The 27616-nt window shown below is 55.6% G+C and overlaps 2 protein-coding genes across 2 annotated transcripts; one reads left to right on the top strand and one right to left on the bottom strand.

Moving 5' to 3' along the window:
• Nucleotides 1-265: 265 nt before the first annotated feature.
• Nucleotides 266-11020, top strand: LOC119113889 (chitinase domain-containing protein 1). The gene is made up of 9 exons (XM_037238122.1): nucleotides 266-476; nucleotides 1801-1947; nucleotides 2489-2579; nucleotides 3153-3236; nucleotides 4264-4373; nucleotides 4844-4998; nucleotides 5428-5531; nucleotides 8898-9012; nucleotides 9683-11020. The coding sequence occupies exons 1-9, from the start codon at nucleotides 369-371 to the stop codon at nucleotides 9933-9935; spliced, it is 1167 nt and encodes a 388-aa protein (XP_037094017.1). The 5' UTR covers nucleotides 266-368; the 3' UTR covers nucleotides 9936-11020.
• Nucleotides 11021-11161: 141 nt separating this feature from the next.
• On the bottom strand, nucleotides 11162-17392 carry LOC119113531 (2-oxoglutarate and iron-dependent oxygenase domain-containing protein 3). The gene is made up of 7 exons (XM_037237832.1): nucleotides 17387-17392; nucleotides 16796-16898; nucleotides 15912-16016; nucleotides 14519-14651; nucleotides 13822-13975; nucleotides 12966-13089; nucleotides 11162-12336 (listed from the first exon to the last, which is right to left on the bottom strand). Exons 1-7 carry the CDS (start codon nucleotides 17390-17392, stop codon nucleotides 12173-12175), a joined length of 789 nt encoding a protein of 262 aa, XP_037093727.1. The 3' UTR covers nucleotides 11162-12172.
• Nucleotides 17393-27616: the final 10224 nt, after the last annotated feature.

Here is a 27616-nt window from a genome sequence, read left to right on the forward strand (position 1 = left end):
AATATTATCTAACATTGCAACATCTGAATAGAATTACATACACACCTTTTTATGTTACATGATTGTAGAGTATATTTATAGATCGGTATATTTAGTATTTGCATGATAGTAAACTGTTTCTGTTTTGCATGCTCAGTGAATAGCAGTCATCTCCAAGTAAAAAAACAAAACAACAACAACAAAACTGGGGATCATGCCATGGTGTTGCCTCCCAAGACATTTCCATTAGCTACATCATACTGCATTGACATCAGTGAAGTAGAATTCTGTTTACTCTAAGCTTTGCAGATATTTGTTATTACAATGATGATGCTAGATGTATATGGATATTAATTTATTTCAGGTGGATTCAAACATAAAAAATAAATATGATGAAGGTATTTATCACCTTCACTGTACTGCTCTCAGCTCTCTCCATTGCTTTGGGCACCTTGAGTCCAGATGACTCTAAAGGAAAGAAGAAAGCAAAGGCTCTGGTGAGTTCTGGCAAGGACCTTTATCTCTTATTGGCATCTTGCTTCCCACATTTACACCATTTTGATTTTTGGTTTCTGATATTTCATAGCACAGATTGCATTTGGGTGGGAAATGGGAATTACAAGAGTGGGATGTGCCTTATATTGTCATACATCTAGTAATGCCCAATTATGGGTTCTCTGCTAAATCCTTCTGCACCTTCATGATTCTTTCAAAAATCACAAGACAGTTGTGTGTCCCCTTGCAGTGGTTGTTGCTGGGGCATCACTATGATGATGATGTGTGATATATGTGGGAATATGTATGAATAGTTGTTTGCTTGAGAACCACCATATCAGTGCTTGGCAGGTTAATAAGTGCCCCCCCCCCCCCCCCATCATGTCCTGCCATGCCTGCAGTTGAGGAGATCTTGACTCACCAGTCACCAACACACTATTTGGGGCTGTTTGGACACAGTGTTTTTCGCCTTGTCTTGACCTCATTGTTATGTTCTTTTTCCAACAGCCACAACTAGTGTGATTGGTTGACCAGCTGGGTTCCACTTCCACCAGCTGGGTTCCACCATGTGTCCCACTTGTGAGCACAAGCCTTGCAAGCTGAAGACCCTGCTCACAGTCCGGTCCAGTTGACACCTCCACAGAGGGGCAATGCTGATTCAGATTCCAATTCAGGCATATATTCATCAAGCCTCCCCAGCCATGGGAACTCTTCATCTGACACGCCAATATAGATAAAGTGTCGGAGATGAAGACGCGGATATCACTGTAGCGTAAAACGGGATGCGCACGTCTACATACGGACCTTTCAATGGAAAAGTTCTGTTTGGATTTAGCTGACAGCATGCTGCCCCCAGCCCGGTCAGTACCCCTGAAGAGCAGCGAGACTGGCCCCGAACACCCCGTCCCCAGTCCGGCCGGGTCATCGCCCCTGCAGAGGAGTGAGACTGACCCCGAACACCCCGCCCCCAGTCTGGCCCGGTCATCACCCCTGCAGAGGAGCGAGACCGATCCGAGCACCCCTCCCCCAGTCCGGCCCGGTCATCACCCCTGCAGAGGAGCGAGACCGACCCGAGCACCCCTCCCCCAGTCCGGCCCGGTCATCACCCCTGCAGAGGATCGAGACCGACCCGAGCACCCCTCCCCCAGTCCGGCCCGGTCAGCACCCCTGCAGAGGAGCGAGACCGACCCGAGCACCCCTCCCCCAGTCCGGCCCGGTCATCACCCCTGCAGAGGAGTGAGACTGACCCCGAACACCCCGTCCCCAGTCCGGCCCGGTCAGCACCCCTGCAGAGGAGCGAGACTGACCCGAGCACCCCGCCCCCAGTCCGGTCCAGTCAGCACCTCAGTCGAGGAGCGGGGCCTGGTGAAGACAGCCATAACGGCCAAGGAGATCGTGCAGCACCACGCCGCCTACTCCCGAGCCACGGCCGAGGCTAACTTTGAGGGGCCCGTGCTGGGCTACGTGACGCCGGTGAGTGCGGCCCTACTCCGGTGCCGGGCTGACCCGGCTGGTGAGCACCGCTCGGCCTGTGGTCACGTGGTCTAGAGCGCGGCTCGCTGCCACGCGCTCTGTTGACGTGCAGAGCCTGGGTAAACCAGGTTTCGTATCGGTTGCTGATGGTTGAGAAATGGCCCCGTGGTCCCTTCAGTGGCCCCGTTCAGAGGCCCATGTACCGTCCATCCGTGTACCGTTCAGTGGTTCCGTTTACTGCTGAGTGGTCCCGTTCACCATTCAGCGGTCCCGTTTGCTGCTCAGTGGTCCCGTTAACAGTACGGTGGTCCCGTTTACCGTTCAGCGGTCCCGTTTACTTCTGAGTGGTCCCGTTCACAGTAGAATGGTCCCATCTACCGTTCAGCGGTCCCGTTTACTGCTCGGTGGTCCCGTTTACTGCTCAGTGGTCCCCTTTACCGTTCAGCGGTCCCATGTACCGTCCAGCGGTCCTAGGTACCGTTGAGTGGTCCCACGTACCGCTCAGTGTGACCAAGTCGCTCTCATCGCTCCCCGGTTGCAGTGGAACAATCACGGTTACGACGTGGCCAAGACGTTCGGCAAGTTTTCGCTGGTGTCGCCCGTCTGGCTGCAGGTGCGGCCCGCCGACCAAGGTCAGAGCGACGGGGCTGGACCGTCGGGCGCCTGAGGTGCGCCGGCTGGTGCTGAAGGGCCACTGGGGTTGGGGTGCTGACCCTCGCATTGGGGAGCGGAACAATGCTAAGACCATTGACGTACATCTTCCCTGTGTTGTTTGCTGATAAAACAACCATTTTTTGTAAGGTTTTGCACAAGTGATATTGTAATTCATCAGCTCTTGGTTGATATATTTAGATATCGTTTTGTTGCAAGGTTGTTTGGTCTTACCTTAGAATTTTTGTTTGAGTACCATTTTATTGCCTGTTTTATTATCATACCTGTTTTATATGTTACCATTATGATGCCTGTAAGAAATCACGTTTTGCACTTCGGCGCTGATGGCGTGAACTACGAACCCATCTTTGGGTGTGTAGGGGCCATAATGTCCACGCTGTAGCGTGGCACCCCCACACGGACGCCCAGAAGGGCAAACATGCGGCAGCCTTGACATCCACCGAGGCGAGCGGCCGCCGTCTCGCCGCCCGGCCGGTGCCCCCCTCCCCCCCCCCCCCTCCCCCGCCGGTGACCGCCGGGTCCTGACGCCGCAGGCTACACGATCACCGGCACCCATGACGTTGACGCCGGCTGGGTCAAGGACGTCAGGACGGCCGGGGCGCGCCAGAAGGTCAAAGGTGACTGTCGACCGGTGGCCTCTGCCCTCTGGTAGACGAGACCGCTCTCTGGGGCCTGAAGTTGCTTTGGGTTCTACCCGTGACGTCATAGCCAGCGTTAATTCGATTGGTCGTTCACACACGATGGCCTTGCCGCATGCTGGAGTTGTTACTTATGGCTTGGGCGTCCGCAAATAAATCGCGTTTGAGCCCAAAGAGAGCGACGATGGAAAGTTCAGCTCTTGCATGATCAATATTTAGAGTTGCTTGGGCGTCAGTCGCACCTGGGTGGCAGTGCGCGAGCCACTGCTGTTCTGCAGAAGTGTAAGTGTGTCGAAAGTAACTCTGCCACTTGTTACAGGTAAGGAATGATTTCCAATGTTCTGCCAGTTTAGAAAGTGAGGAATCGGTTTCGTGACTTGAATGGCGGAAACTGTGTCCCGGGTCACGTGACTCACAACCAGCGCTCATGGCGTAGTGCACGGGGTTCGGTGTCCTTGGCATGAACAGAGCTCGCCAGTTTGACTACCGACGTGTGGCTGCCATGGTCCCCAGTGTTGCTTTGGACTCTGACCTCCAGCGGTGTTTCGTAGTTGTCTGCCGCTGGCGTGGTCTCCTCTAGGACTTGTGACTGGTAGTTCATTGTTTATAGTTTATGATGTCAGCTCTTTATTGATGCTCTTGGCCTATGACCATCATGACCTTCAGTGGTGCCGCTGACTGGTGACCACCACTCCTCCAGTGGTGCCACTGACTGGTGACTGTCACTCCTCCAGTGGTGCTGCTGACTGGTGACCACCACTCCTCCAGTGGTGCTGCTGACTGGTGACTGTCACTCCTCCAGTGGTGCTGCTGACTGGTGACTGTCACTCCTCTAATGGTGCTGCTGACCGGTGACTGTCACCCCTCCAGTGGTGCCACTGACTGGTGACTGTCACTCCTCCATTGATGCCACTGACTGGTGACTGTCACTCCTCCATTGATGCCACTGACTGGTGACTGTCACTCCTCCAGTGGTGCCGCTGACTGTTGACTGTCACTCCTCCAGTGGTGCCCCGCCTCCTCTTCGAGGACTTCACTGGCCCAGACTACCTGCAGCTGTTCCAGAGCCGGCAGAGTCGCCAGCGGCTGGCGGAGACGGTGGTCCAGACCCTGCAGGTGAGCCCGCAGCGCCGCCCAGCCGGGCAGCCCCTGGCTGGCTGCCGGTGTCCCTGGTGCGATCCACGGTCTGGTCTGCCAGCCCGCCACGTTTGTAGCCAGGGCGATCGGAGGGAGACTGAGCGTCTCGTTCTCCACCAGACGATCTCCGCGGTCTTTCTGTCTCCACCGAACGGAGACGCCGCCGCACACCCCCGTGTGAGAGAACGGCAAGGGTGAAACGCTTCTTTCGGCTCTGTCGGCTTCTTGCCGAGGCAGACGCTGACAATGCTTTATAAGTTTGAATAAAGTGATGCAGTCTTAACGAACGATTGTGGGATGTTTCCGTGGATCTGTGCTGTTGCGATATTTTAGAGCAAGACCGTTGCTTGGCGGACGTGTGACAGCTGTCTAGCGAGGGAGCAAGGCGAGTTAAAATCTGGAGTCAGCTGTAATCTGCTGACCTTCCCTCCCCCGCCCGCCGGCGCTAGGACCTGAAGCTGGACGGGGTGGTGGTCGAGATCTGGAGCCAGCTGGGCGGCCAGCGGCGGACGGAGCTGGCGACCGTAGTTCGTCAGCTGGCCGCTGTGCTGCGCCACCGTCACCTCACCGTCGGCCTGGTCATCCCGCCGGCCTCCTATCACGGGTAGGTCGGTTGCACAGCCGGCTCTGCCGCCGGCGCTGTTACCAGCCGTCATGGTGTAACCCTCGCCAGCGTTTGGCTCAGATTATGTGTTCAAATCAGTCACGCAAATAAAGTCAAATCAAGTCAATCAATCACGTCGCCTACTTCGCTCCAACGATGGGTGTTGTCTAAATGGACTGAGACACCTCAGTGTGTTGTTCCCTTTGCGCTATTTTTACCTTTTTGAAGTCAGACGTTGGTCCCCCTCCTTGCTTACATAATGTTTTAACTTGTAGGACAGTGATTGCAGGAATGAAAACCTAGGTAGCTAGAACGGTTGTCACCACAGCATGTTTCACTTCTTCGGAGGACACCCCGTCTACGTCTTTGTCCGTTCGAATGTCGCAGCCGCCGGCTGCATCGTATCAGTGTCCACCTATTCCTTCCCAGCGGAGCGCCAGGCTTCTTCTCGCGTGACGACTTCGACGCGCTCAAGAACGACGTCGACTTCTTCTCGCTGATGACGTACGACTACTCTTCACCTCAGCGTCCAGGTAGGGCGATCTGACGTCACCGCTGGTGATCTGTCGTCACCCATGGCGATCTGACGTCACCGCCGGCGCCGTTCCACCTGTCGTCTTCCGTCTCCCGCGGTTGCGGCCCCGTGTTGCCCGTCTCGCCAGTCTGCGGTCTCTGGGTATGCCGGGCCTGGTGCGTGACAAGACTCCGCCTGCCGTGAAGGGGTCTGAGTTGTCGGGGGTAGCCGTCGGTGGATGGCGTGCCGACCGGTGTAGGGTAACGAACAGCCGCGCGTCCGCCGTCGGTGTGGGGCCTTGCCCGTTCCAACCAGTGTCCTGTCCGTCCCGACTAATGTCCTGCCCGCTCCGACCAGTATTCTGTCCGGTCCGACAAGTGTTCTGTACGTTCCGACCAGCGCTCCGCCAGTTCCGACCAGGGTTGTGCCCGTTCCGACCAGGATCCTGTCTGTTCTGACCACCTCCCGTCTGTCTGAAGTCCCAACTGTCCCAGCCACCACCCGGCAGTGCTCCGGCACGCTGTCCCAGCCACCAACCGACAGTGCCCTGGCACGCTGTCCCAGCCACCACCCGACAGTGCTCCGGTACACTGTCCCAGCCACCAACCGACAGTGCTCCGGCACGCTGTCCCAGCCACCACCCGACAGAGCCCCGGCACGCTGTCCCAGCCACCACCCGACAGTGCCCCGGCACGCTGTCCCAGCCACCACCCGACAGTGCCCCGGCACGCTGTCCCAGCCACCACCCGACAGTGCCCCGGCACGCTGTCCCAGCCACCTCCCGACAGTGCTCCGGTACACTGTCCCAGCCACCAACCGACAGTGCTCCGGCACGCTGTCCCAGCCACCACCCGACAGAGCCCCGGCACGCTGTCCCAGCCACCACTCGGCAGTGCCCCGGCACGCTGTCCCAGCCATCAACCGACAGTGCTCCGGCACGCTGTCCCAGCCACCAACCGACAGTGCTCCGGCACGCTGTCCCAGCCACCAACCGACAGTGCTCCGGTACGCTGTCCCAGCCACCACCCGACAGTGCTCCGGCACGCTGTCCCAGCCACCAACCGACAGTGCTCCGGCACGCTGTCCCAGCCACTAACCGACAGTGCTCCGGCACGCTGTCCCAGCCACCACCCGACAGTGCTCCGGCACGCTGTCCCAGCCACCACCCGACAGAGCCCCGGCACGCTGTCCCAGCCACCACTCGGCAGTGCCCCGGCACGCTGTCCCAGCCACCAACCGACAGTGCTCCGGCACGCTGTCCCAGCCACCAACCGACAGTGCTCCGGCACGCTGTCCCAGCCACCAACCGACAGTGCTCCGGTACGCTGTCCCAGCCACCACCCGACAGAGCTCCGGCACGCTGTCCCAGCCACCAACCGACAGTGCTCCGGCACGCTGTTCCAGCCACCAACCGACAGTGCCCCGGCACGCTGTCCCAGCCACCACCCGACAGTGCCCCGGCACGCTGTCCCAGCCACCACCCGACAGTGCTCCGGTACACTGTCCTAGCCACCAACCGACAGTGTCCCGGCACGCTGTCCCAGCCACCACCCGACAGTGTCCCGGCACGCTGTCCCAGCCACCAACCGACAGTGCTCCGGCACGCTGTCCCAGCCACCACCCGACAGAGCCCCGGCACGCTGTCCCAGCCACCACTCGGCAGTGCCCCGGCACGCTGTCCCAGCCACCAACCGACAGTGCTCCGGCACGCTGTCCCAGCCACCAACCGACAGTGCTCCGGCACGCTGTCCCAGCCACCAACCGACAGTGCTCCGGTACGCTGTCCCAGCCACCACCCGACAGAGCTCCGGCACGCTGTCCCAGCCACCAACCGACAGTGCTCCGGCACGATGTCCCAGCCACCAACCGACAGTGCTCCGGCACGCTGTCCCAGCCACCACTCGACAGTGCTCCGGCACGCTGTCCCAGCCACCACTCGGCAGTGCCCCGGCACGCTGTCCCAGCCACCAACCGACAGTGCCCCGGCACGCTGTCCCAGCCACCAACCGACAGTGCTCCGGCACGCTGTCCCAGCCACCAACCGACAGTGCCCCGGCACGCTGTCCCAGCCACCAACCGACAGTGCCCCGGCACGCTGTCCCAGCCACCACCCGACAGTGCCCCGGCACGCTGTCCCAGCCACCACCCGACAGTGCCCCGGCACGCTGTCCCAGCCACCACCCGACAGTGCTCCGGTACACTGTCCCAGCCACCAACCGACAGTGCTCCGGCACGCTGTCCCAGCCACCACCCGACAGAGCCCCGGCACGCTGTCCCAGCCACCACCCGGCAGTGCCCCGGCACGCTGTCCCAGCCACCACCCGACAGTGCCCCGGCACGCTGTCCCAGCCACCGCCCGACAGTGCTCCGGTACACTGTCCCAGCCACCAACCGACAGTGCTCCGGCACGCTGTCCCAGCCACCACCCGACAGAGCCCCGGCACGCTGTCCCAGCCACCAACCGACAGTGCTCCGGCACGCTGCCCCAGCCACCAACCGACAGTGCTCCGGCACGCTGTCCCAGCCACCAACCGACAGTGCTCCGGCACGCTGTCCCAGCCACCAACCGACAGTGCTCCGGTACGCTGTCCCAGCCACCACCCGTCAGTGCTCCGGCACGCTGTCCCAGCCACCAACCGACAGTGCTCCGGCACGCTGTTCCAGCCACCAACCGACAGTGCCCCGGCACGCTGTCCCAGCCACCACCCGACAGTGCCCCGGCACGCTGTCCCAGCCACCACCCGACAGTGCTCCGGTACACTGTCCCAGCCACCAACCGACAGTGCCCCGGCACGCTGTCCCAGCCACCAACCGACAGTGCCCCGGCACGCTGTCCCAGCCACCACCCGACAGAGCCCCGGTACGCTGTCCTAGCCACCACCCGACAGTGCTCCGGCACGCTGTCCCAGCCACCAACCGACAGTGCCCCGGCACGCTGTCCCAGCCACCACCCGACAGTGCCCCGGTACGCTGTCCTAGCCACCACCCGGCAGTGCTCAGGCACGCTGTCCCAGCCACCAACCGACAGTGCCCCGGCACGCTGTCCCAGCCACCACCCGACAGTGCCCCGGTACGCTGTCCTAGCCACCACCCGGCAGTGCTCAGGCACGCTGTCCCAGCCACCAACCGACAGTGCTCCGGCACGCTGTCCCAGCCACCAACCGACAGTGCTCCGGCACGCTGTCCCAGCCACCAACCGACAGTGCTCAGGCACGCTCCGTTCCTCCTCCCCACCGGACCCGCCTCCTGACCCGGCGGTGTTGGGATCTGTGGTCCATACCCCTGCGACGAGCTCCCCGTGGCCGGGTCGGCAGCCGATCCCGCGTGACCCCGCTGGTGGCCTTGGCGTGGGGCACGGGATGAGCCGACCTCGCGCCGTCGGCAGGCCCCAACAGTCCGATCAGCTGGGTGGAGCAGTGCGTGAAGGCGCTGGCGCCGACCTCCGCCGACCGCGACAAGATCCTGCTCGGACTCAACTTCTACGGCAACGACTACACCAGGTGGGCCTGCCTGTCCAGCGGCGTTTGTCGAGCCTTCCGTGATGGTTCATCTGCTTGATTAATTACGCACTGCGTGTGACGGTGGGCCGACGCTCCCTACTGATACCAGCCGCGTTTGTCGCTCCTGTGAGAGCGAGGCGTCACGTGTTCCCAGGGTTGTCCTGTTGCTCCAGTACCGACCCAGCGTTCCAAAATTCATCCAGTGGGGTATGCAGGATGTAAATATGAATTCATGCTAATAGAATCCCGGCTCTCCGGCGGCCCCGCACGCAATTCGTTGGCACTAATCCGTTTTCCTTTGACCCCGAGCCCAGATATCTGACCTGCCCAGCACGTTTGTCAAGCCTGAGGCGCCTAGGATACTGGGTTGACGGCCGCCCGGTTCCATGCTGATTGGCCGGTTTTGAGCAAGGGGAGGGGCAACGGGCAGAGCCTCAAGCCGGGTTGTAGAGCATGACAAAATACCGACATCCCTGCCACCCAAGTGGCCGAATATTGGAACGCTGTACCGACCAGGCATGCGGGAGTCGCGTCATGCCCCGACGTCCCGCGCTCCCCATCCCTGCGTGTCTGTCTGTTCAGTCGTGCCTCAGACCGCGGCGCCCCTCGCTCCGGCGCCCGGGCCAGCGGGCGACAGCGTCGTGACCCCCTCCCCCTCCCCCGTCGGCAGCCAGGGCGGCGGCCCGATCGTGGGCGGCCAGTTCGTGTCCCTGCTGGCCGGCAGCCGCCAGGCCAAGGCCACCTGGGACGACGCGTCGGCCGAGCACCTGTTCCAGCTGAAGGACGCCGCCGGCCAGCACTCGGTGTTCTTCCCCACGCTGGCGTCGGTGGCGCGGCGCCTGCGGCTGGCCACCGAGCTCGGCGTCGGTGTCGCCATCTGGGAGCTGGGACAGGGACTCGACTACTTCTACGACCTGTTGTAGCGCCGTCCGGCCCGGGCGCGACCGGGGGTGGGGGCTGTGAGAGGAGGGCGGAGCGTCGCCGCCGGGCGGCGGGGCGCCGCTCCCCGCCCTCCCCACCCCGCACCCTGACCGGCCGAGGACGTCTCGGCTGCTTTTGTGAGACGCACGGGTGCCGGGGAGCCCGCTCCCGGCTGGAGCTGGGAGATGTTCTGGACATAGGAGCGTTCCCACGCCGGGAGAATGTGGGAAGAGTGCCTTACGGCCGGCGGCCGGTACACGCGCACGCCGTGCCGTTGGTATTTAAGTCAGAAAAGGGCGGAGATGTGAGTGCAGCTAAGCTGTCGCTGGGTCACGCTGCCAGCCACGCCGAAGGGCTTTTTGGGTGGGGTCAGTATGGAGCGGGGCTGGCAGTTCTCAGTTCGTGATCGGGTTATTCTCCACTGTGTGATGTTTGCCTGTCAAATGTGTGGTAGTTTAAGCGGGCGGGGGTTCAGCACTGTCTGGCTGTCGTAAGCTTTCTCAGCTGTCGGCGTACGAACCCGGCCATTCCCCGTCCGGAGCGGTCTGTCAGCGCGCCGCGTGGGTGCTCCCACGCCACAGTGTGCGCTGATTGGTCTCACAGTCCGGGTGCTCCCACGCCACAGTGTGCGCTGATTCGTCTCACAGTCCGGGTGCTCCCACGCCACAGTGTGCGCTGATTGGTCTCACAGTGGCTCGCAGAGGCCCCCTGCGTTCGCTGTTCACGGCTCTCCAGACGTGCGCGAGCTCCTCGCACCGCAAGGGCTGCGCAGCGGGTAACGTGGCTCAAAGAGTAGAAGCATTCCAGCACGCAGCGCGTGGCGCGTGTCCTGAGCGTGGTGTCCCGGACGCCGACAGAGACGCTGCGGACGGCGGCGGCTCCAGCCCCGAGATCGTCGCGTTTTGTACCCGTTGAAGCGAAGCGCAGGCGATCTGATCTTTCCCCGCCCTCCCGGCTGTGAGCAGGGACCTTTCTCCGCGCTGCAGCATCACGCACGAGCGCGGCGTTGTCTCCGCGTCGTCGGAGAGGCGAAGCTTTTGGTGATTGGTAGTGCTGCCACCAGCCATCTGAGATGGGTTAGTTTGAAGAGTGGCTTGTTTGAGAGAGAAGAGTGCTCTGTTGTTGAGTACCTCAGCTTTTCCACCGGCGCTTCCATGTTGTGTGTGTGAGAAATAACAGGTGTTGAACACAATCGGGGGCCATTGTATGACAATACGGACGAACATCACGAAGCTTGGCCTGTGTATTTTGCGACATCCAATACCTGAACCATACAGTATCACAAGTCACGAGAGGAATGATGAGTCGATAACGAGTAGGTTGCGAATCTACATTACCGCATCGTATGCAAGGAATGCCCCGAAGCTTAATACCCCGGTCACGACACCAAAAGAAGATAAAACAATCAATACATACCATTATGCCAGTCAAAATGAAAAACTTCCGAATCGTGCCGCAGTGTTCAGCATGACCACCATTGCGACGAATCACACGTATCGGTTCAGAACTAATCACATAATTAACGCACGTAAAATCAAACACCCAGCAATGTCGCACCAGTCCCGCAAAGCGTGACCAATTCAAAACCACACCAATGCCCACGCTACGCATTGAGCCCTGCTTTGAACACTAACCACAGCTTTATCCCAATGCTAGGTTGGCTAACGCCACGCCACCAACTCAATGACTCGCGGAAGAAGACGAAGCGGCACACTCGCTCAACCGATAGATCGCCGCCCCCGTTATCAATGGCGGATGGGACGGATCCGGCCCCGAGAAGACCGAGGCCGGGCTTCCACCGCCAGCGAATTTGTGAACGTCGCGACACGACGCCGGCATAATTTCGATATTGCATGTTTGGCAGGTACTGAGATCTATATTAAAGACATTCGCCGACCGCATAGGCACTGAACAGATCTCGAAGGACAGCACCCGGGTGAGGGCACGGACACGCCAAGGACACGCCGGTGGGAGATGGCGGTACCCCTGCCGGAGCGGGGCCACAACACGACCCCCGGCCGCCCCGACAGCCAGTGCGCCGGGAGGTCAACACCATGCAGCCCACCCGCCGCCGCCCGCACCCTCTCGAGGTTCCCGGACGGCACCGACGGGCCGGCCACTGCCGGGGACAGCCGGCCGTCAATCCCTACCGCCGACGCGCGCGGCGCCACAACCCGCCAAGGCGCAGAGCGCACCGAAGGCGCGGAGCGACCCAGAGGGGCGGGGCACGCCGGCGAGGTCAGCGGCTGGGCCCGGAGGGCGCGGCGCCGGCGTGCGCCGGGTCGGAGATGGCCTGGCTGGCGTCGCACGTGAAGGCGACCGTAAGAGCGAACCGCACGCCGTCTGCCACCGGCTCCACCTGGTGCGGGTTCTCCCAGCCGGCCGTGAAGGCGGACACCCGGCCTGCGGCGCACGGGTTGAGAGTCGGTCAGTACCGGCGCCGGCGACGACGCCATCCGGCGGATACAGCGCTGGCGGGGGCGGACACCCGGCGGACACGACGCTGACGGGGGGGGGGGGGGGCGTACATCCGGCGGACACGGCTCCGGCTGGGGCGGACATGGCGCTGGCGCTGGCTGGGGCGGACACCCGGCGGACACGACGCTGGCTGGGGAGGCGACACCGACGCCGCCGGCTACGCGAGGCAGCGGCGGCACCGGCCAAACAACACGCGTGGCAGAGGCAACACTGCGGATGCCCGCGGTCAAGACGGCGCCGCGAGCACCGTATCACCGCGGGGCCAGCAGCGCCGGGTGCGGTGCGAAGCGTGGCAGGGCGCGACGACACGAGACAGCGGCGGCGTGGAGCGCCGAGGGAGAGCACCGACCGCAGGCCGACGCTGGCGCACTGGAGCAGCGCGGCGGCCACGTCCAGGGCGACACGCGACGGACGACGCTGGGTCACGGGGCGCGGCGAGCCCCCTCCCCCCCCGGATCAGAGACGGGTGTCAATGTTGGCGACGGGAAACTGGGCCCGATCGGCCACCGTCAGTGTGGCTGGACAATGGCAGCCCGGCCATCGGCTTCACTGACCTGCCTTGGGCTCTATGGTACGGTTGGCGTCCTTGTCGTTGTAGATGAAGCGGCCCCCCGTGAAGTCCGAGCCGTAGTCGTTGAGGTACACCAGGCTGGTGTAGTGGAAGGAGGGGTACGTCTCCTGGAGCAGCGGGCAGCGATGAAGCGGGGCGCTCTCCACCGACTGTTTACAGACAACTTCCACACTTGACCATTGTCCCTGATGTCATTTAAGGGAGAATCCCACCTTTTCTGTACTTGTCACTTATTGTTACATCAGCCACGCGCGACTCCATCAGCAATACCAGCTTTCCCGAAACCCTTCTAAATAGCGCCAAATTGTGATTCGAAGTATCCGACCCTGCGAGTCCTCAATCGACTCCCTGATCACCGATATGAAACTAAAACATTTAATTTGCCTTCCTTTTCCCAACGTGTGTTCTGTAATTTTTGGAACACAATGACGTGTCAAAATCTTTGTGTAATGCATGCTAAGAAAGGCTGAAACACTGTTTCGACACAAAGATATGTCTTGACGGTGATGCTGTGGCACTTCCTAGCGCTATTATTGATGTGAGGTTTTCTGAGGTTTAACAAGAGTGTGCGTTTGAAATATGCCCCAACGGTGGGGCACTCCCTTCAAGTAGTTCGCAACACCCACACATCTAACCAAAACTGCCCCTGCTCGAACTTATTTACATCCGATAGTTTTGTCCGGATAAGCGTAGGTGTGGCACACGCAGCATCGTTCACACAACCGCGCCAGCGCCAGCAAAACATCTTCCTACACACACGCGCGCCAACCCACGCACGCACGCACACGAGCCCCGATTCTCTGGCCTCCCCGACACGACAGGGGAGCCGGTCGTCCCACCTTATCGACGTGGGAGTGCCAGTACTGGTCATGTACGGTCCTCGCGGGCGCGGCCGTGATGCGCGAGAAGAAGGTGGGCTTGGCCAGGTGCAGCACGCCGCCCTCCAGGCCGAAGTGCTCCGTCACCAGCTGCGCCACACGCCGTTTGACGCCCCTGCCGGGTCGGGACGGGCCGGGGCGGGTCAACAGCAGCACCGGCCGCGCCGGGCAGTGGGGGAGGGGCGGCCACCGCGCGGCACGCGAAGCGAGACCCACAGGCGGGCGAGCGGAACGTACGGAGCTCACGCGGCGGAACGAACTGTGCTGCCCGTCAATGGTCACGTGTCCACATGTGGACCGACCATGTGGATCGAACGCCCACGTGACCCACATGTGAACCGAACGATCCACGTGACCCACGTGTGGACCGACCATGTAGACCGGACGGCCCACGTGATCCACATGTGGACTAACCATGTGGACTGAAAGATTCACTCGACCCACGTGGACTGAGCGCCTCCTGATAGCGTGACGCGGAGAGGGCTCATAACACGCCACTAAACACGCAGGACGGGCTATTAACCGACACCGACCACCAAACGACTCGAGAGGAAGAGGACGGCCCCAAGGCCGTGTCACAACAGAACGGTATCCCAGGACAGTACCGCTGCCCGGCTGGAGCCAGCAGGGCCTTCAGCTGACGGTGCAGCACGCTCACGTGTAGAGCCGCAGGTCGTCCTCGCTCAGCAGGTCGTGGGCCTCGGGCAGCCGGTACACGTTGACAAAGGCGCTGCCCTTGGAGAGAGCGCCGCTGTGCAGGTCCAGGATACTGGCGCCGCCACCAGAGCCGCCTGGTGGACACGCGGCGAACTATACGTACACGGCTCGGGTAAGGACAGAGCGTGGCAGTGCAGCGTCCCGAAAATGCCCTTAGCTTTGTGACAATATGTTACACATTGATAACTTTCACAACCAACAGGTACGTGGAATTTGCAAGCAGGCTTCCACGTCAAAACCGCAACTGCCCACATAAAAACTGAATATCTATTACACACAAGAAGTATATGTGTAGAACGTTTTTGGACGACTACTGAATTGTCTGACTACTAGATGAGTTGTATCAGCCATATTTGTATTATAACTAACACAATTTATGACAAAATTTCCTTTAAATGTAATAAACTAAATAATTTAGAGCGCAATTACTGCCTCCACAGTTGGTATGCACTAAAACCCCAGCACGGGAAAGATAATGGTTAAGAATTTGAGGATAACTTCCGTAAGACTAGACTTTTTTCTTCGCCACCGGCACGTTCATCACAGAGGGCACAGATGGAGAGGGCGAGCCGCAATGTCGTAAACACATTCGCCTGAAAGCCACCCGGACACTTGACAGCCCCCCCCCCCCCCCGCCAACGTCCAGGTGGAGGCTGCGCGAGCCGGCAGTCGTGCACGAGGTACGGACGGCCCATGATACCCGGGGTACAGAGGTACCGTCGGGTGCTAGTCGTACCAGCAAACAGGTCATCAAGCCGCTGAGAGACGGCGGCCACACGATCGAAACTCGCAACTGCCAACGGCTCTGCAGATGACTGGCTTCTAAAGAAATGCGTTTTCAAACACGCACGCACGCACGCACGCAAGCAGACAGATAGAGACAGACAGGCAGACGGACCGACAGACAGACAACATACATACATACATACATACATACATACATACATACATACATACGTACATACATACATACATATATACATACATACATACATGCATGCATATGCCATGCAAAATTTATCACAATTTAAGTAATTTTGGGGATTATGGCGCGGGAGCAACATCCTTCACAGCTGCGAAATAAACAGCGCACGTTGACTTAACTGATACCATCCAGGACTACGGACTAGTCAATGTCCCATAGCCCACATCTTGACACACGCGCTGACGCAGCACACAAACGCACGATGACAGCCGAAGACAACCCAGCAGCCCCTTCCCTCCCCGGACAGGGGGAGGGGCGGGGACAGGGGACACAGGGCGGCGCGGCCCCCCACAGTCGCGCCCCCGGCCCGCGCCGGCCGGCCGGCGGGCGGGCCGTCTCCAGACCGTACCGGTGAGGGCGAAGGCGCGGCTGGCCATGTGTCGCAGCGTGCGGGCCTCGTGCGGCGTCACCACCCGGTCTGAGATGAGCCGGCCGCAGCGGGACGGCGAGCAGCCTGCCGGCGCCGGTCCGTCAGCCGACGCGGACGCCGGGCACGGGCCCGGACATGGGTGTAGGGGAGTCAGCAGACGCGGACACGGACAATAGTAAGAGGGAGTCAGTAGACACGGACACGGACATGAGAACGGGGGGGGGGGGGGGGTCAGCGGACACGGACACGGACATGAATACGGGGAGTCTGCGGACACGGACACGGACATGAGTACGGGGGAGTCAGCAGACACGGACACGGACAAGAGTACGGGGGAGTCTGCGGACACGGACACGGACATGAGTACGGGGGAGTCTGCGGACACGGACACGGACATGAGTATGGGGGAGTCAGCAGACACGGACACGGACAAGAGTACGGGGGAGCCTGCGGACACGGACACGGATAAGAGTACGGGGAGTCAACAGACACGGACACTGACACGGGTGATTCAGAGGATACCGGAAAGGGTGGTTTAGAGGACATGGGCACAGATGTGGCGATGTCAGCGTACACATACGACACGACGAGCCGTCGAAAATACCGGGAAACATTTAATTACCGGTTATCCCAGTACGAAACACCAATACTGGTACAACGTTTCCCTATGGCAGCAAAGGCAGCTAGTCATAAGACGTTCATAGATCATATTACGTTCATACAGACGACAGATCATCAGACGTTCACTGCAGGACATAGCACCCGCCGCATAACGCAAAAAGACGACCAGCGCTGGATCAGATGCGACGCGTCAGAGTCGTCACACGCGCGTCAGAGTCGTCACGCATCTCCGGCCGACTCACCGGGAAAGTTTACCGTTTCGGCGGCGTACTTGGGCGAGCAGTCCACCGGCTGCGACCGCTTGCCGATGCTGTCCTTGATGGTGGCCAGCTCCAGAACCTTTCCCTATGAAACGAAAACCCACAGAGATGTGTGACGCTGCTGACCATCAGTCACCCCCACCTCCACGTCTGGTGAGGAGATCCATTATCGGCTCTGTCGTGCACCCTATCGGTGATTAAGATCACTGTAGTTTTCAACGCAAATTCCTGGAACAACCAATGATGTGCATGCACACCCCTCAATGTACATACCATTTGAGGTCATTCCTGTATTACAGGCGTGCCAGACCAGTACAGATGAAGCGTGTGTGCAGTATCCCCAACCATAACTGCACTCTATTCCTCCCCACCCGTACCTGTCCTGACTCCCTATGTTTGGTGCAGGTATGGCATACTTTTCATTTCCACATGATTAGACTATATATGTGCCATGTCTTGCGACATACACTCTATCTTGTGCTATGTACTGTGGCTTGTCACATACCCTGCCCCATGTCAGGTGCGCTCCGCTGCAATGCCCCTCAAGCACTCCTCATGTGCCATCTAGCATACCTCCATCGGAGCCCACCCTGCGTTCGCAGCTGCCGCGCGCGCGCCCCTCTCCCCACCTGCCGGGTGTAGAGGTAGACGCCGGCGGCGGCCAGGAAGACGGCGGCGCGCAGGATCAGCCGCTGCACGGTGCCCTCGGAGAGACCGCGCCGCTGGCGGCCGGCCGGCGGCTCCGGCGGCGGCGCGGCGGCGTCACCGGAGCCGCCGGCCGGGGGCGCCCGTCGCCTCTTCACTGCACCTGGCATATGGCTTGGACGGCACTGCAGCAATGCTGTAGTTCTGAGCAGACACACCGGCCAGCTGCCACCAGTCTTCACTGCACTGGTTCCACTGTTTGTGCTGGGCTATCCGGACTGTGTGTGCTCTGGTGGGCTCCTCGTGCTCTGGTGCGTTCTTCAGCAATGGACACTCTGGAGGAGATGCAGGTGCAGGAGGTGAACCCACCACTAGGGCTAATGCTGACTTGAAGACAATGAGTCAATGCAGCTGGCAGCCAAGATTTATCTAAAAATGAAGACAAATGGTCAAAAGTAGAAAAAGGCTGATAATACTGAATGTTCTCCATTCAATGTTATCCTCCAAGCAATCAGGTCTGCAGAACTTGGGCCAATACAACTGCATACAGTGGTGACCATTTCCAACACTTCTTGGAGGGCTCTTTCAGTAACTGGTAAGTTTTTATGTTTATCTTTTCTGGCAGTGCTGCAGAACTGGTGTTGTTACAAGGAGATGGCACTGGGAACTGGAAAGCGAGCAGTAATATGACCAGCTTCATGTCAGAGCATGAGAAAGAAAGCTGGAGTAGCATGCCATGGACTTTTATGATGATACTCAGCCACATATAACATAACTGCCTACCATTACATTTTAAGGGTTTAATAATGGCACACAGTTATAACACTCCTATTTTCAATCTCAGGTTGAGAATAAGGGCCTAAAAATCCTAGATTTAAGCCACAAACATGAAATTTGTTGTAAAAGGTGCAAGCAAAACTGAAACCATACTAACTGTTGTAGCATACCTCCCCTCTTTAGGAATGATCAAATATATTGCAAGGTTTATACCAAGACCCTCTTATGGTTCATTCAAACAGCCATGCTGACATCGATCACCTAAACAGGGTGACAACATGCTGACTGACAGAACAATGGTCACCATGTCTGACACTAACATAAGGTGATCATTTCCATAACAGTTGAATGCTTAGTCAAAGGGCCATGGGGTGTGAATACATCTCAATCAAAAAAAGATGTTTATTTCTAATGCCTGCCTTCTAGCCGGAGCATATTTCAAAAACATGTCTGACACTGACATGCTGTGATCATCATAATTTATGAATGCTTGGCCAATGAAAGATGGAGTATCACCAGCTTTCTGTCAGAGAGTATTTCAAACAAACACACAAACACACACACACACACACACACACACACACACACACACACACACACACACACACACACACACACACACACACACACATATATGTATATATATATATATATATATATATATATATATATATATATATATATATATACACACAAACATTCCAGTGCTGGCTAATTGAACCAGAATCCTTTGCTTTGATATTTTATCAGCCCCATTCAAACTTTACTTACCAGCTGCTGAATGTTCCCCAATCAATGTACACCGGGACAAGACCAATAAGATATGAAACAGCACCTACCCGCCGCAGCGATTTCTGTGCTGGCATCGGCTTCGACACAACTGCGCCGGAAAGCCCCCGTTTGAAATGGTAATGCACTGCTAGATAGCACGATGCCTTTAATCGGCTGGAATATTTTTCGAGAAAACGTTTGTTTTTAGTTCATCGCACGCAGACAATGTTTGCCTTAGTGATGTTGGAATTGAAACCTGGGTTTGGATAACTTTTAGCATGGTTATTCATCTGCCACGCAAAAATCCCAATTCCTATTGCACAATATCGACACTAATTGGAGTTATGAATGCGCTCAGCATTGCAATAACGCAGGAGCTATGCGCCGCAGAAAAGTTATAAACACGGGTGTCGATTCGTTTTCTTTTTCGAGAGCCCTAACATCCCCCCCGCAGCATTGGTAACAAAAAGTCATGGCTGCTCTCACCCAAGATGAAAATAATGGCAGCTGAGCAGATAAACGATGCAATAAACTTCACATGCCTAGCGCCATAAGGCAAGCAATGGTTTGTAAGGATAAAGTGACAAGCTCTGGAATAAGGGAATGGCCTAAGTCCTTGATGGCTAACCCCGCTCCCGTCCCCCACAACCAAAATGCGTGCCGTCTCCCATGACCGTCAAAGAAGAGAGCCATCGGCGCCCTAAAGTGGCCTCTAAAAGGGACGCCTTCACGTCCCGATCAGAAGAGACGTGTGCGTCCACTGCCTGCTCCCTGGATCTAACCCTGCATAACTTCTGTACTGCTTAAATTAAAGCCTTTATAAACAATACAGATATTTAAAAATGCATCGTGCTTTATCAAAATAAAGGGGGCCAAATCCGATGAGAACAAAATGGGAAGAGGGTGGTTAGGCTGTCGGACATTCGGTCCGGTCCCCACCTCCAATAATTCACAAATATTGACACCCCTGGTAAAACAAAAGCAGTTGCCCCACAAAAACCTGGGGTATCTGGACTGTGGGCATGGGCTACATATGGGCTTTTAAATAGGCTCCAGATGGGCCCTACACGGGTCGCCCACATTTTGTCGTATTTTCGCATACACCAGAAATGTTGTGCCTTGTACTGTCCTGTCAGAATTTAGCACATCAAGGAGAAATAACTCGCGACGAGGGAATGCTTGATTTGGTGGGATCCACATGGACCATATGTGGGCAAGCTTGGCCCATGGGCCGCAGGTGGGCTGGTATCTAAGCTTTTTCTGGGGCCCAGACGAGCTGCCCACATGTTACATGCGCAATATACTTTCCATACACTCAATATTGATTTGTATGCCAATTATTTTTACTGCCTTGGCCTTACCATACCGTGTACACTTATTCTAAAAGATGGGACTGGTGCCTAGAATGAGTCCATTTTGGCTGAGCGTGGGTTAGCTGGGCTCACGTCCATGTAGGTTGCGGGTGGGCTGGTATTTGGGCTCTATTCGTTACCCAGATGGGTTGCCCATACGCTTCTGTATTTGGCGCAGGTTGATTAAGCTTCTTACTTTGTGCTCCCGCGTTGGATTTTTCCTTATCATGTACAAATGAATACCTAGCAAAGGAGAGCAGCACGGTTTGGGGCTCATGTGGGATGTATGTGGGTAATTTGGGCTCGTCTCAACATGGGCCGGAAGGGGGCTAGTCTTTGGGCTCCATATTCGACCCAGATGGGCTGTCTATGTGTTACATACGCAATCAAGTTGCCACATACACAATTATGCGTTGGTCAATTACTTTTTGTCTTGAAGTTTCACCATATCGTGTATAACTATTTCGCAACATGGGACAGCTGGCTGGACTGAGGCCCGTATGGGCTTAGCATAGGCTAGCTGGGCTCACGTCCATGTAGGTTGCAGGAGGGCTGGTATTTGGGCTCCATCTGGTACCCAGATGGACTACCCATACGCTACCATATTTGGCACAGGGCACTAGGCTTGCTGTCTTGTGCTCCCACATTTGAATTTTTCCTTATCATGTACAAACGAGTGCATAACAAAGGAAAGCAGCACGAGCTGGGGTTCATATGGATGCATGTGGGCAGGTTGGGCTCATGTCAACATGGGCCGCATGCGGGCTGATCTTTGGGCTCAATGATGAAGCCGGATGAGCTGCCCATATGCTGACATCTTACACACTAGTGCCTCGATTTTTACACTTTGCTCTCCATGGTTCGATATTTTCTGCTCGTGTACAAACTAGTTTGCAACAAGGGTGAGCGGTATATACTCAAATCCAAAGGGCCGCGGGTGGGTAAGCTGACGGGTGGGTAAGCTGACCTCATCCCATCATGGGATGCAAGCGGGCTGGTGCCCGAGCTCCATCTGGGACCCAGGTTGACTACCCATATGCTATCATCTTGACTATATGCGTAATGGTTTCGTCCATGTGCTTCCTGGTTTTGTTTTACCATGCCATGTACAAATAAGAGGGACAACTGGCATGGATCTTTTCGACAAGACCTGCGCGTAGGCGAGCTTAGCTCACGTCAACATTGATCGGTTCACTATCATGTCACTTGAGGTAGTTGGCGTGTTCCCTGTGGGAGTTTTCTGCGCTAAGGGCATGGAATGAAACTTTTTCACCTTTCGCTGGTTGATAAATCATTGGTCGGGTTTGGAGCTTCCCGGTAATCACAAGTGTCCCGCTGACCGGTCGCCCCCTGGGATCTCGGTAGTGGGAAGTGAGGGTTTCGCGTCCCTTTAGGAGCACGAAGGTGCCGGTCAGCTGGCCAGCTGGCTAGGCGGGCCGGCTGGCCACGTGGGCTGGCGGCACCGAACACACCGCCAACCACTGTCTTTTGTAATCTTTGGTCGGAGTTTCTGGCGGTTGCATGCAACTGAGCAAACGCAGTTTCTTTGAGCTGTTTGGTGTTCAAGGAATACAGGCCCAGAGGGTCATGCTTGAACTTATCGAGAGCTTAAGTGTCAGAAGTTCAACGTGAGCGACTCGACTCTATTGTTCCATTGTTATCAAACTAGTATTCCAGCTACGAACCGTCTGTAAGGACTTTCAGCATTTAGAGAGGTTTTCTTTTTTGCCCATCTATGGCACTGGTGGTTGAATGGTACGATTTGCTAGTCGGATTCTGACAGTATTCGATTGGGTGCTGCGTCTGCTCGATGTAATAAGCCCGGAGCCAGCGCTCCTAGCTGACAAAGGCTGCCTGATCATTCCGTTGCTTACGATTTAGCTGTACCACCAGTTTATATGAGCTAACCGATATATTTGTATGCAACGACACTTGTAACCCAGGAGAGTATTCAGATACCCTATCGTATTGCGTCGTTCGACCTTCGCCCCAAGTTCGCCGTTTTTGATGAAGAGGGGGAGAGTTCGTTGTGACCCCTGCCTTCACCAAATTACGAAAAACAATTTGCTGTGGTAGTTGTGTTGGTCCGGTGTGAAACATCTGTGCCGGCATCAAGGTGGTCTCAGCCCGGACTGACAGAAAGAGAAACGCTTCCAGAGAGGGACGGATCACGAAGGGCGTGGAACACCTCGTTGTGAGGTTGCACAGTATATATATATATATATATATATATATATATATATATATATATATATATATATATATATAACTTTCTTTCCTCATTGGCTTTAAGGCGTTGTGGCCCGTTTAGATCATTTCACGCCTTGAACAAAAGGGAACTTAAACAATAATTTATCTGCGAATATTCACATCAGTTGAAACATATTTGTACATTTGAGTAAGCTGAACAAAAGATCTAGAAAATGTACATCACCGCCCAAAAAGCTTTTTAAAGAAAACTCTAGGTGACATTGACGGCAATAGGCTCACAGATTATTCCGACGTTGTTAGTATTCGCCACAATGAAGAAGAATAGGTTTAATTGTAAGAGAACAGCCACATGGATGAGAACGAGGACGAAGCCGTTGTAAATATAAATGACTGCGAGTGAGATTAGTGTGTCCAAGTGACAGACGGGTCAACACGTCCTCCAAACGATCTGTGTGATTTGTTGGCATTCATTGTGAAATGTCTGGTTTGATGTCATGAAGCTGGGTTCTGTTGTTTTCTGTCCATTATCGTGGCCAAAGCCGTTTTGTCAAGTAGCGGATGGATGTTTTATGGTGGCATGATTAACAGGGATGGGTGTAATGTGAGAGTCCGTCAAGGCTTCATTGGCCAATTGGTCGGCCCGCTCGTTCCCTGCAATGCCCCTACGGCCTGGCATCCACAAACAAATTTATGTGTGCGTCCTGTGTGTGTAAAAAATGGTACATATTTATAAAACTGTCCAGGAGGTGGTGAGTTAGGTCGGGGTCAATAAGTGACGGCAGAGCTGCTTTTGAATCAAAGCAAATCACTATGGTCGTCGTCGTATGATTTTGACGTTCTTTGTGTTCAAGTCTACATTTTTGTGCAAAATGCGTGTGACATAGTATCGCTCATCCGGTGCGGTTTTCGGTCGTGGAACCGTCGATGTGAATAACGTGACAATTTGGACATTTTGCAACCGTGCGGTTGAAGTTCCGGTGCGCATGAGCTGTCGTCACGTAGCTTTTAACATTTTAAAAAAGGAACAAAACATTTCGTGGCATCAGCTGTCAGAGGGCTCTAATAAGTCTGGAGGCGCGGAGACCTGTGGTATTACGCAATTTATGCTGTGGCAGAAGACGGTCACAAAAGACGCAATCATGATGGCCGAGCGACGCTCTACCGGTCCTATGTATGTGTGATGAATTCGGGGCTATATATGCGAAGAGGCAACTGTTGGATGGCTGCAATTTTGTTGAATTTTGTGATGTATCTTAAGGTATATTCAATACGTCGGAGGACTAGAGGCACAGCGCATATACTTCGAGTGCAGAAGTTGAAGATGTCCTCAGTGCTCCCTGTGCGAACCACAAAAACATATTTTGAATTACTTTTCACATTTTTAGGCCTTTTTAACTGCCGCCTGCACACACTACAGAGCCATATTCAATGATTTGGAGAACCAAGGATTTATATAACAGCAATATCGTACGCCGGTCAGCGCCGTATCTTAATCCTGAAATGCATCTGAACAAGTTTAATCGTTTCATGCATTTGGTGCGGACATGTTCAACGTGTTTGTACATTGATAATCTGGTCAAGAATGATACCTGTAAATGAGAACGAGAAAGCATAGGGAGTACGGTGGCCGTCGAGATTAAGAGAATACGCCGGTGTGTCCCATCGCCTTTTGCTGAAAATCATAACGGCCGACTTCTAGAAGAAAACTGGAGACCACAACGTCTTGACCATTGTTCTACTTTGTATGATGCGTCTCGGAGGCGTGGTAGTGAGTACTCGTATTCTGCGTCTGAACACCAGATTGCGCTGTCATCAGCAAAAAGTGAAGAGAAAGTGCCAGGAGGGAGTGCATGAAGTGAATCATCAATCATTAAGTTGAAAAACATAGGAGAAATACAGCTCTGTTGCGGGAGTCCGTCTTCTAGGAAGTAAACACTGGAAACAGCCGGTCGACACCTCACACGAAACAGTCGTGTCCCTGAGAAGAATCCAACAAGGTAATGTGTTAAATTTCCCTTAAATCTTTACCTATAAAGTTTGAAAACAAGTGCCCGTTAAATACCATACCGTACGCGCGAGTAATATCTAGAAAGACAGCTGTAACTTAGCCTTTTTGACGGAATGCGCGACGAATGTCTGTTTCCCGAAGGTCAAATGCCCGTTTCAAGCTTAGATGTAATCCCCAGTAGGTCACATTCCGCGACTTACGATCCGCATATGAGACGAGACGACCGTTTGGCTGGGTGTGCTGCTCCTGTTCAGAAGCGTCGCTATGCCTCGAGGTACCTGTTGACACACCGTCTCCCCACACCCTGCAAACTTTGCGAGGCGGCAATAATCCTGCCCTAACCGATCTTGCTCTGGACATCGTGATTGAATCGCCTTTGGGTGCGGAAAAGTGACCGGAACTGATTCACTACTGGACTCTCCCTAGCCTCGTGGTCCGCACGCGTAATGCTGGGACAATGTCACGGCTCGGTCTGCACCGTGACCGAGATCGTCTCGACACCGCACGGTTTTCCCCACTTAAATGCAATACATTGTGATCTTACGTAACGGGTCCTCGCTGACCGTGCTTCCGTATCGCCCAGTCTAACAACGTAAAATTGCATATGTGTGGTTTTCCCATGCTTCCCCTCTTGAAAGTGGCCACCGGCCTAATTTAGAGTGAGCTGTTTTTTGCGGGATTAGTTAGGGAGCCCCGCTCTTTTCTCTCGCCGATTAACGTAAGTTGAAGCTATACAAATTGCCGCTATTGCTGTTCACTTCATGTGGCCTCAGTAACAGCGTGCTTTCAGCAGTTCAGATAGCAGTGAAGGGTGTGAGGGGGAGCAGGTATGGATTAGTTCATTGTTGTGGCAATTGACACTGAAAAAGATGGTCAGCCTTAAGATTTTATTGGAAGTAGAAAATCTCACACTGATTTTAACATAGGATATAGTAACGTAGGATGTCTGTACCGTGTAATATCCTCTGGTTACCAGCTGAAATTTAGTATACTTAAGTTCAGGATAAACAATACTGTTGGCGCTCATAAATTACAGTAAAAAACATTGTTGATTTTGAAAAAAACATATTACGCTGCATGCTGTTCATTTGAACAATATGAAATGTCCTGTTAATTTGTATAGGACGTGCTCTGTTTCCTCATGTTACCTTTTAGTTGGGGTTTATGACTCACTGACTCAACATTGTTGGAAATGATCGGCTCACGATTCAGCTCATGAAATTCACAAACAATGTGACGCAACTCGTGACTCAAAGCAGCATGCTTCCTAGTGATCCGACTCAACTGTCGACTCACCACAAAATCATGAACTCATGACCCGATTCATGATCCAGCTCGAGTCGAACACAAGCCTGGTCACATTCGCAACGAAGCGCCTTCATCAGGCCTCACTGCTCAAACACCTGCCATCTGCCCACGTCATATATTAGCCGTGGTTGCGGGCTCACAACGGCGAACGAGAGCGCGACAGGCGGACGCCACTTCGGCAAAGTCCTGGTTATCAGCTCTCTCTCCCGCAGGCGCACTCGCGTCACAGGAGAACAGGGCAACCTACCCTTCAGATCGAGAGATATAACGACAGTTGTGAGCCCTTACTATCTCCAATGGGGTCAGCCTTCAACACGAAACCAAATAAGCAGCCTGCAAAAGCGAGGCGGGTGATAAATATGCCTCACCATCAATATTTCCAGCTTGCCCTCTGGAAAACAATGGAAAGGCGTCTGCAGTACAATCCCAGGCGACATACCACAAATACAGATCACATCGAAGGCGTGACCGACATTGTGATTCGTGTGACGGACTGCGGTCTAGTTCAGCAACCCACGAAACAATCAAACCAGCGGGACCATCTCATCGTGGCAGTCCAGCGCGACAGTGGAGGATCAGTCTGGCAATGCTGCCGTGTCCAGCTCGCTCGGGGTAAACCGACGACTCCCATGTTGCGCCGGACCGTCAGCTGCAGCCACAGACACGTGGGTGCAGCAGTAGCTGACGCACGTGTTCCAGTTCCAGACTGGGGACTAGCCATAACTGCTAACGTTTCTTCCAGTTTAGGTCTTCAGAACCAACTTTACGTTTTTTTGGAGAGTTGGGCCGGGGGACGCACACGCCCCCCCCTTCCCTGGCTACCTCGTCCCTGCGTAGCGACTCCGCTAGGGACAAAGTGTTGTTTTTTTACGCCCAGCATGACTCGATATTTGCAGCTGGAGGCCACTGGGGTAACTTCTACCGTCCCCAACAACCCATGGATCAGCTTTTAAAATCATCCGACACGTTGCAGCTTGCGGGAGAGGCTTTAGTCCAGAATTCGGTGTGTTTGGTATGTGTCCAGGTCGGCACAGAGGGCTTGCAAGCATTTGTAACATATGAACACTCAGATTGAACGCATTGATACGAAACAATTGCTCTAGCAGTGACTAGGTCTCATTCTTTGGACGTCTCACGATCCTCACACTCACAAAGAATTGACTTTATTCCATCCACTATGTCACCACCTGGTACTAACTGCCCTAGAAAGCCCTCACATTTTCTCTCAAATGCTACAACTAAGACACTATGATCACGTCACGACATTACACACGAGATTGAGTATGCGACGATCACTGACGTCACCATCTAGCGACGAAGAACAACACTTTTGGTTTCTTGCGGCGCCGCAGACGCCAAGCGCTACGCAGGAGCCACGAGATAACGACATATAATTGAGTTCCTCCCGTCTCAATGCCACTGCGGTTTTTCATCCCGAGCATACGTGATTAGCTTGCACACGAATCTGGGCTTTCTCACGACTCCACACTGTCTCCGTGTGACTACCGGAACTCCAAGTGCCTCCATGGGCTTCAGATCGCCACACGGCGGGACTCTGCGTAACTGTCCGGACGGCGGGACTCTCTGGGTAACTGTCCAGACGGCGGGACTCTGCGTAACTGTCCGGACGGCGGGGGACGTCCGCAGCCAGAGCGCCGGCGCCGCCGCTCTGGCGTCTGTCGATCCACCCATCAGATCAGCATCCGGAGAAACTCTGCAACGGAGCAGCAG

Source organism: Pollicipes pollicipes, unplaced genomic scaffold, assembly GCF_011947565.3.
Source record: "Pollicipes pollicipes isolate AB1234 unplaced genomic scaffold, Ppol_2.1 Scaffold_7262;HRSCAF=8765_pilon_pilon_pilon, whole genome shotgun sequence".
NCBI classification, from domain to species: Eukaryota; Metazoa; Arthropoda; class Thecostraca; order Pollicipedomorpha; family Pollicipedidae; genus Pollicipes; species Pollicipes pollicipes.

What these genes read in the sequence shown, in the direction of transcription:
- LOC119113889 (XM_037238122.1), top strand. Translation starts at nt 369, where the DNA reads ATGATGAAGGTATTTATCACCTTCACTGTACTGCTCTCAGCTCTCTCC. An exon ending in GGTGCGGCCCGCCGACCAAG is followed by an intron (nt 2,580 to 3,152) that starts GTCAGAGCGACG and finishes CTGACGCCGCAG; the next exon opens with GCTACACGATCACCGGCACC. An exon ending in TACGGCAACGACTACACCAG is followed by an intron (nt 9,013 to 9,682) that starts GTGGGCCTGCCT and finishes CCCCGTCGGCAG; the next exon opens with CCAGGGCGGCGGCCCGATCG.
- LOC119113531 (XM_037237832.1), bottom strand. An exon ending in CGAAACGGTAAACTTTCCCG is followed by an intron (nt 16,017 to 16,795) that starts GTGAGTCGGCCG and finishes CGGCGCCGGCAG; the next exon opens with GCTGCTCGCCGTCCCGCTGC. An exon ending in GACGACCTGCGGCTCTACAC is followed by an intron (nt 13,976 to 14,518) that starts GTGAGCGTGCTG and finishes CCGACCCGGCAG; the next exon opens with GGGCGTCAAACGGCGTGTGG.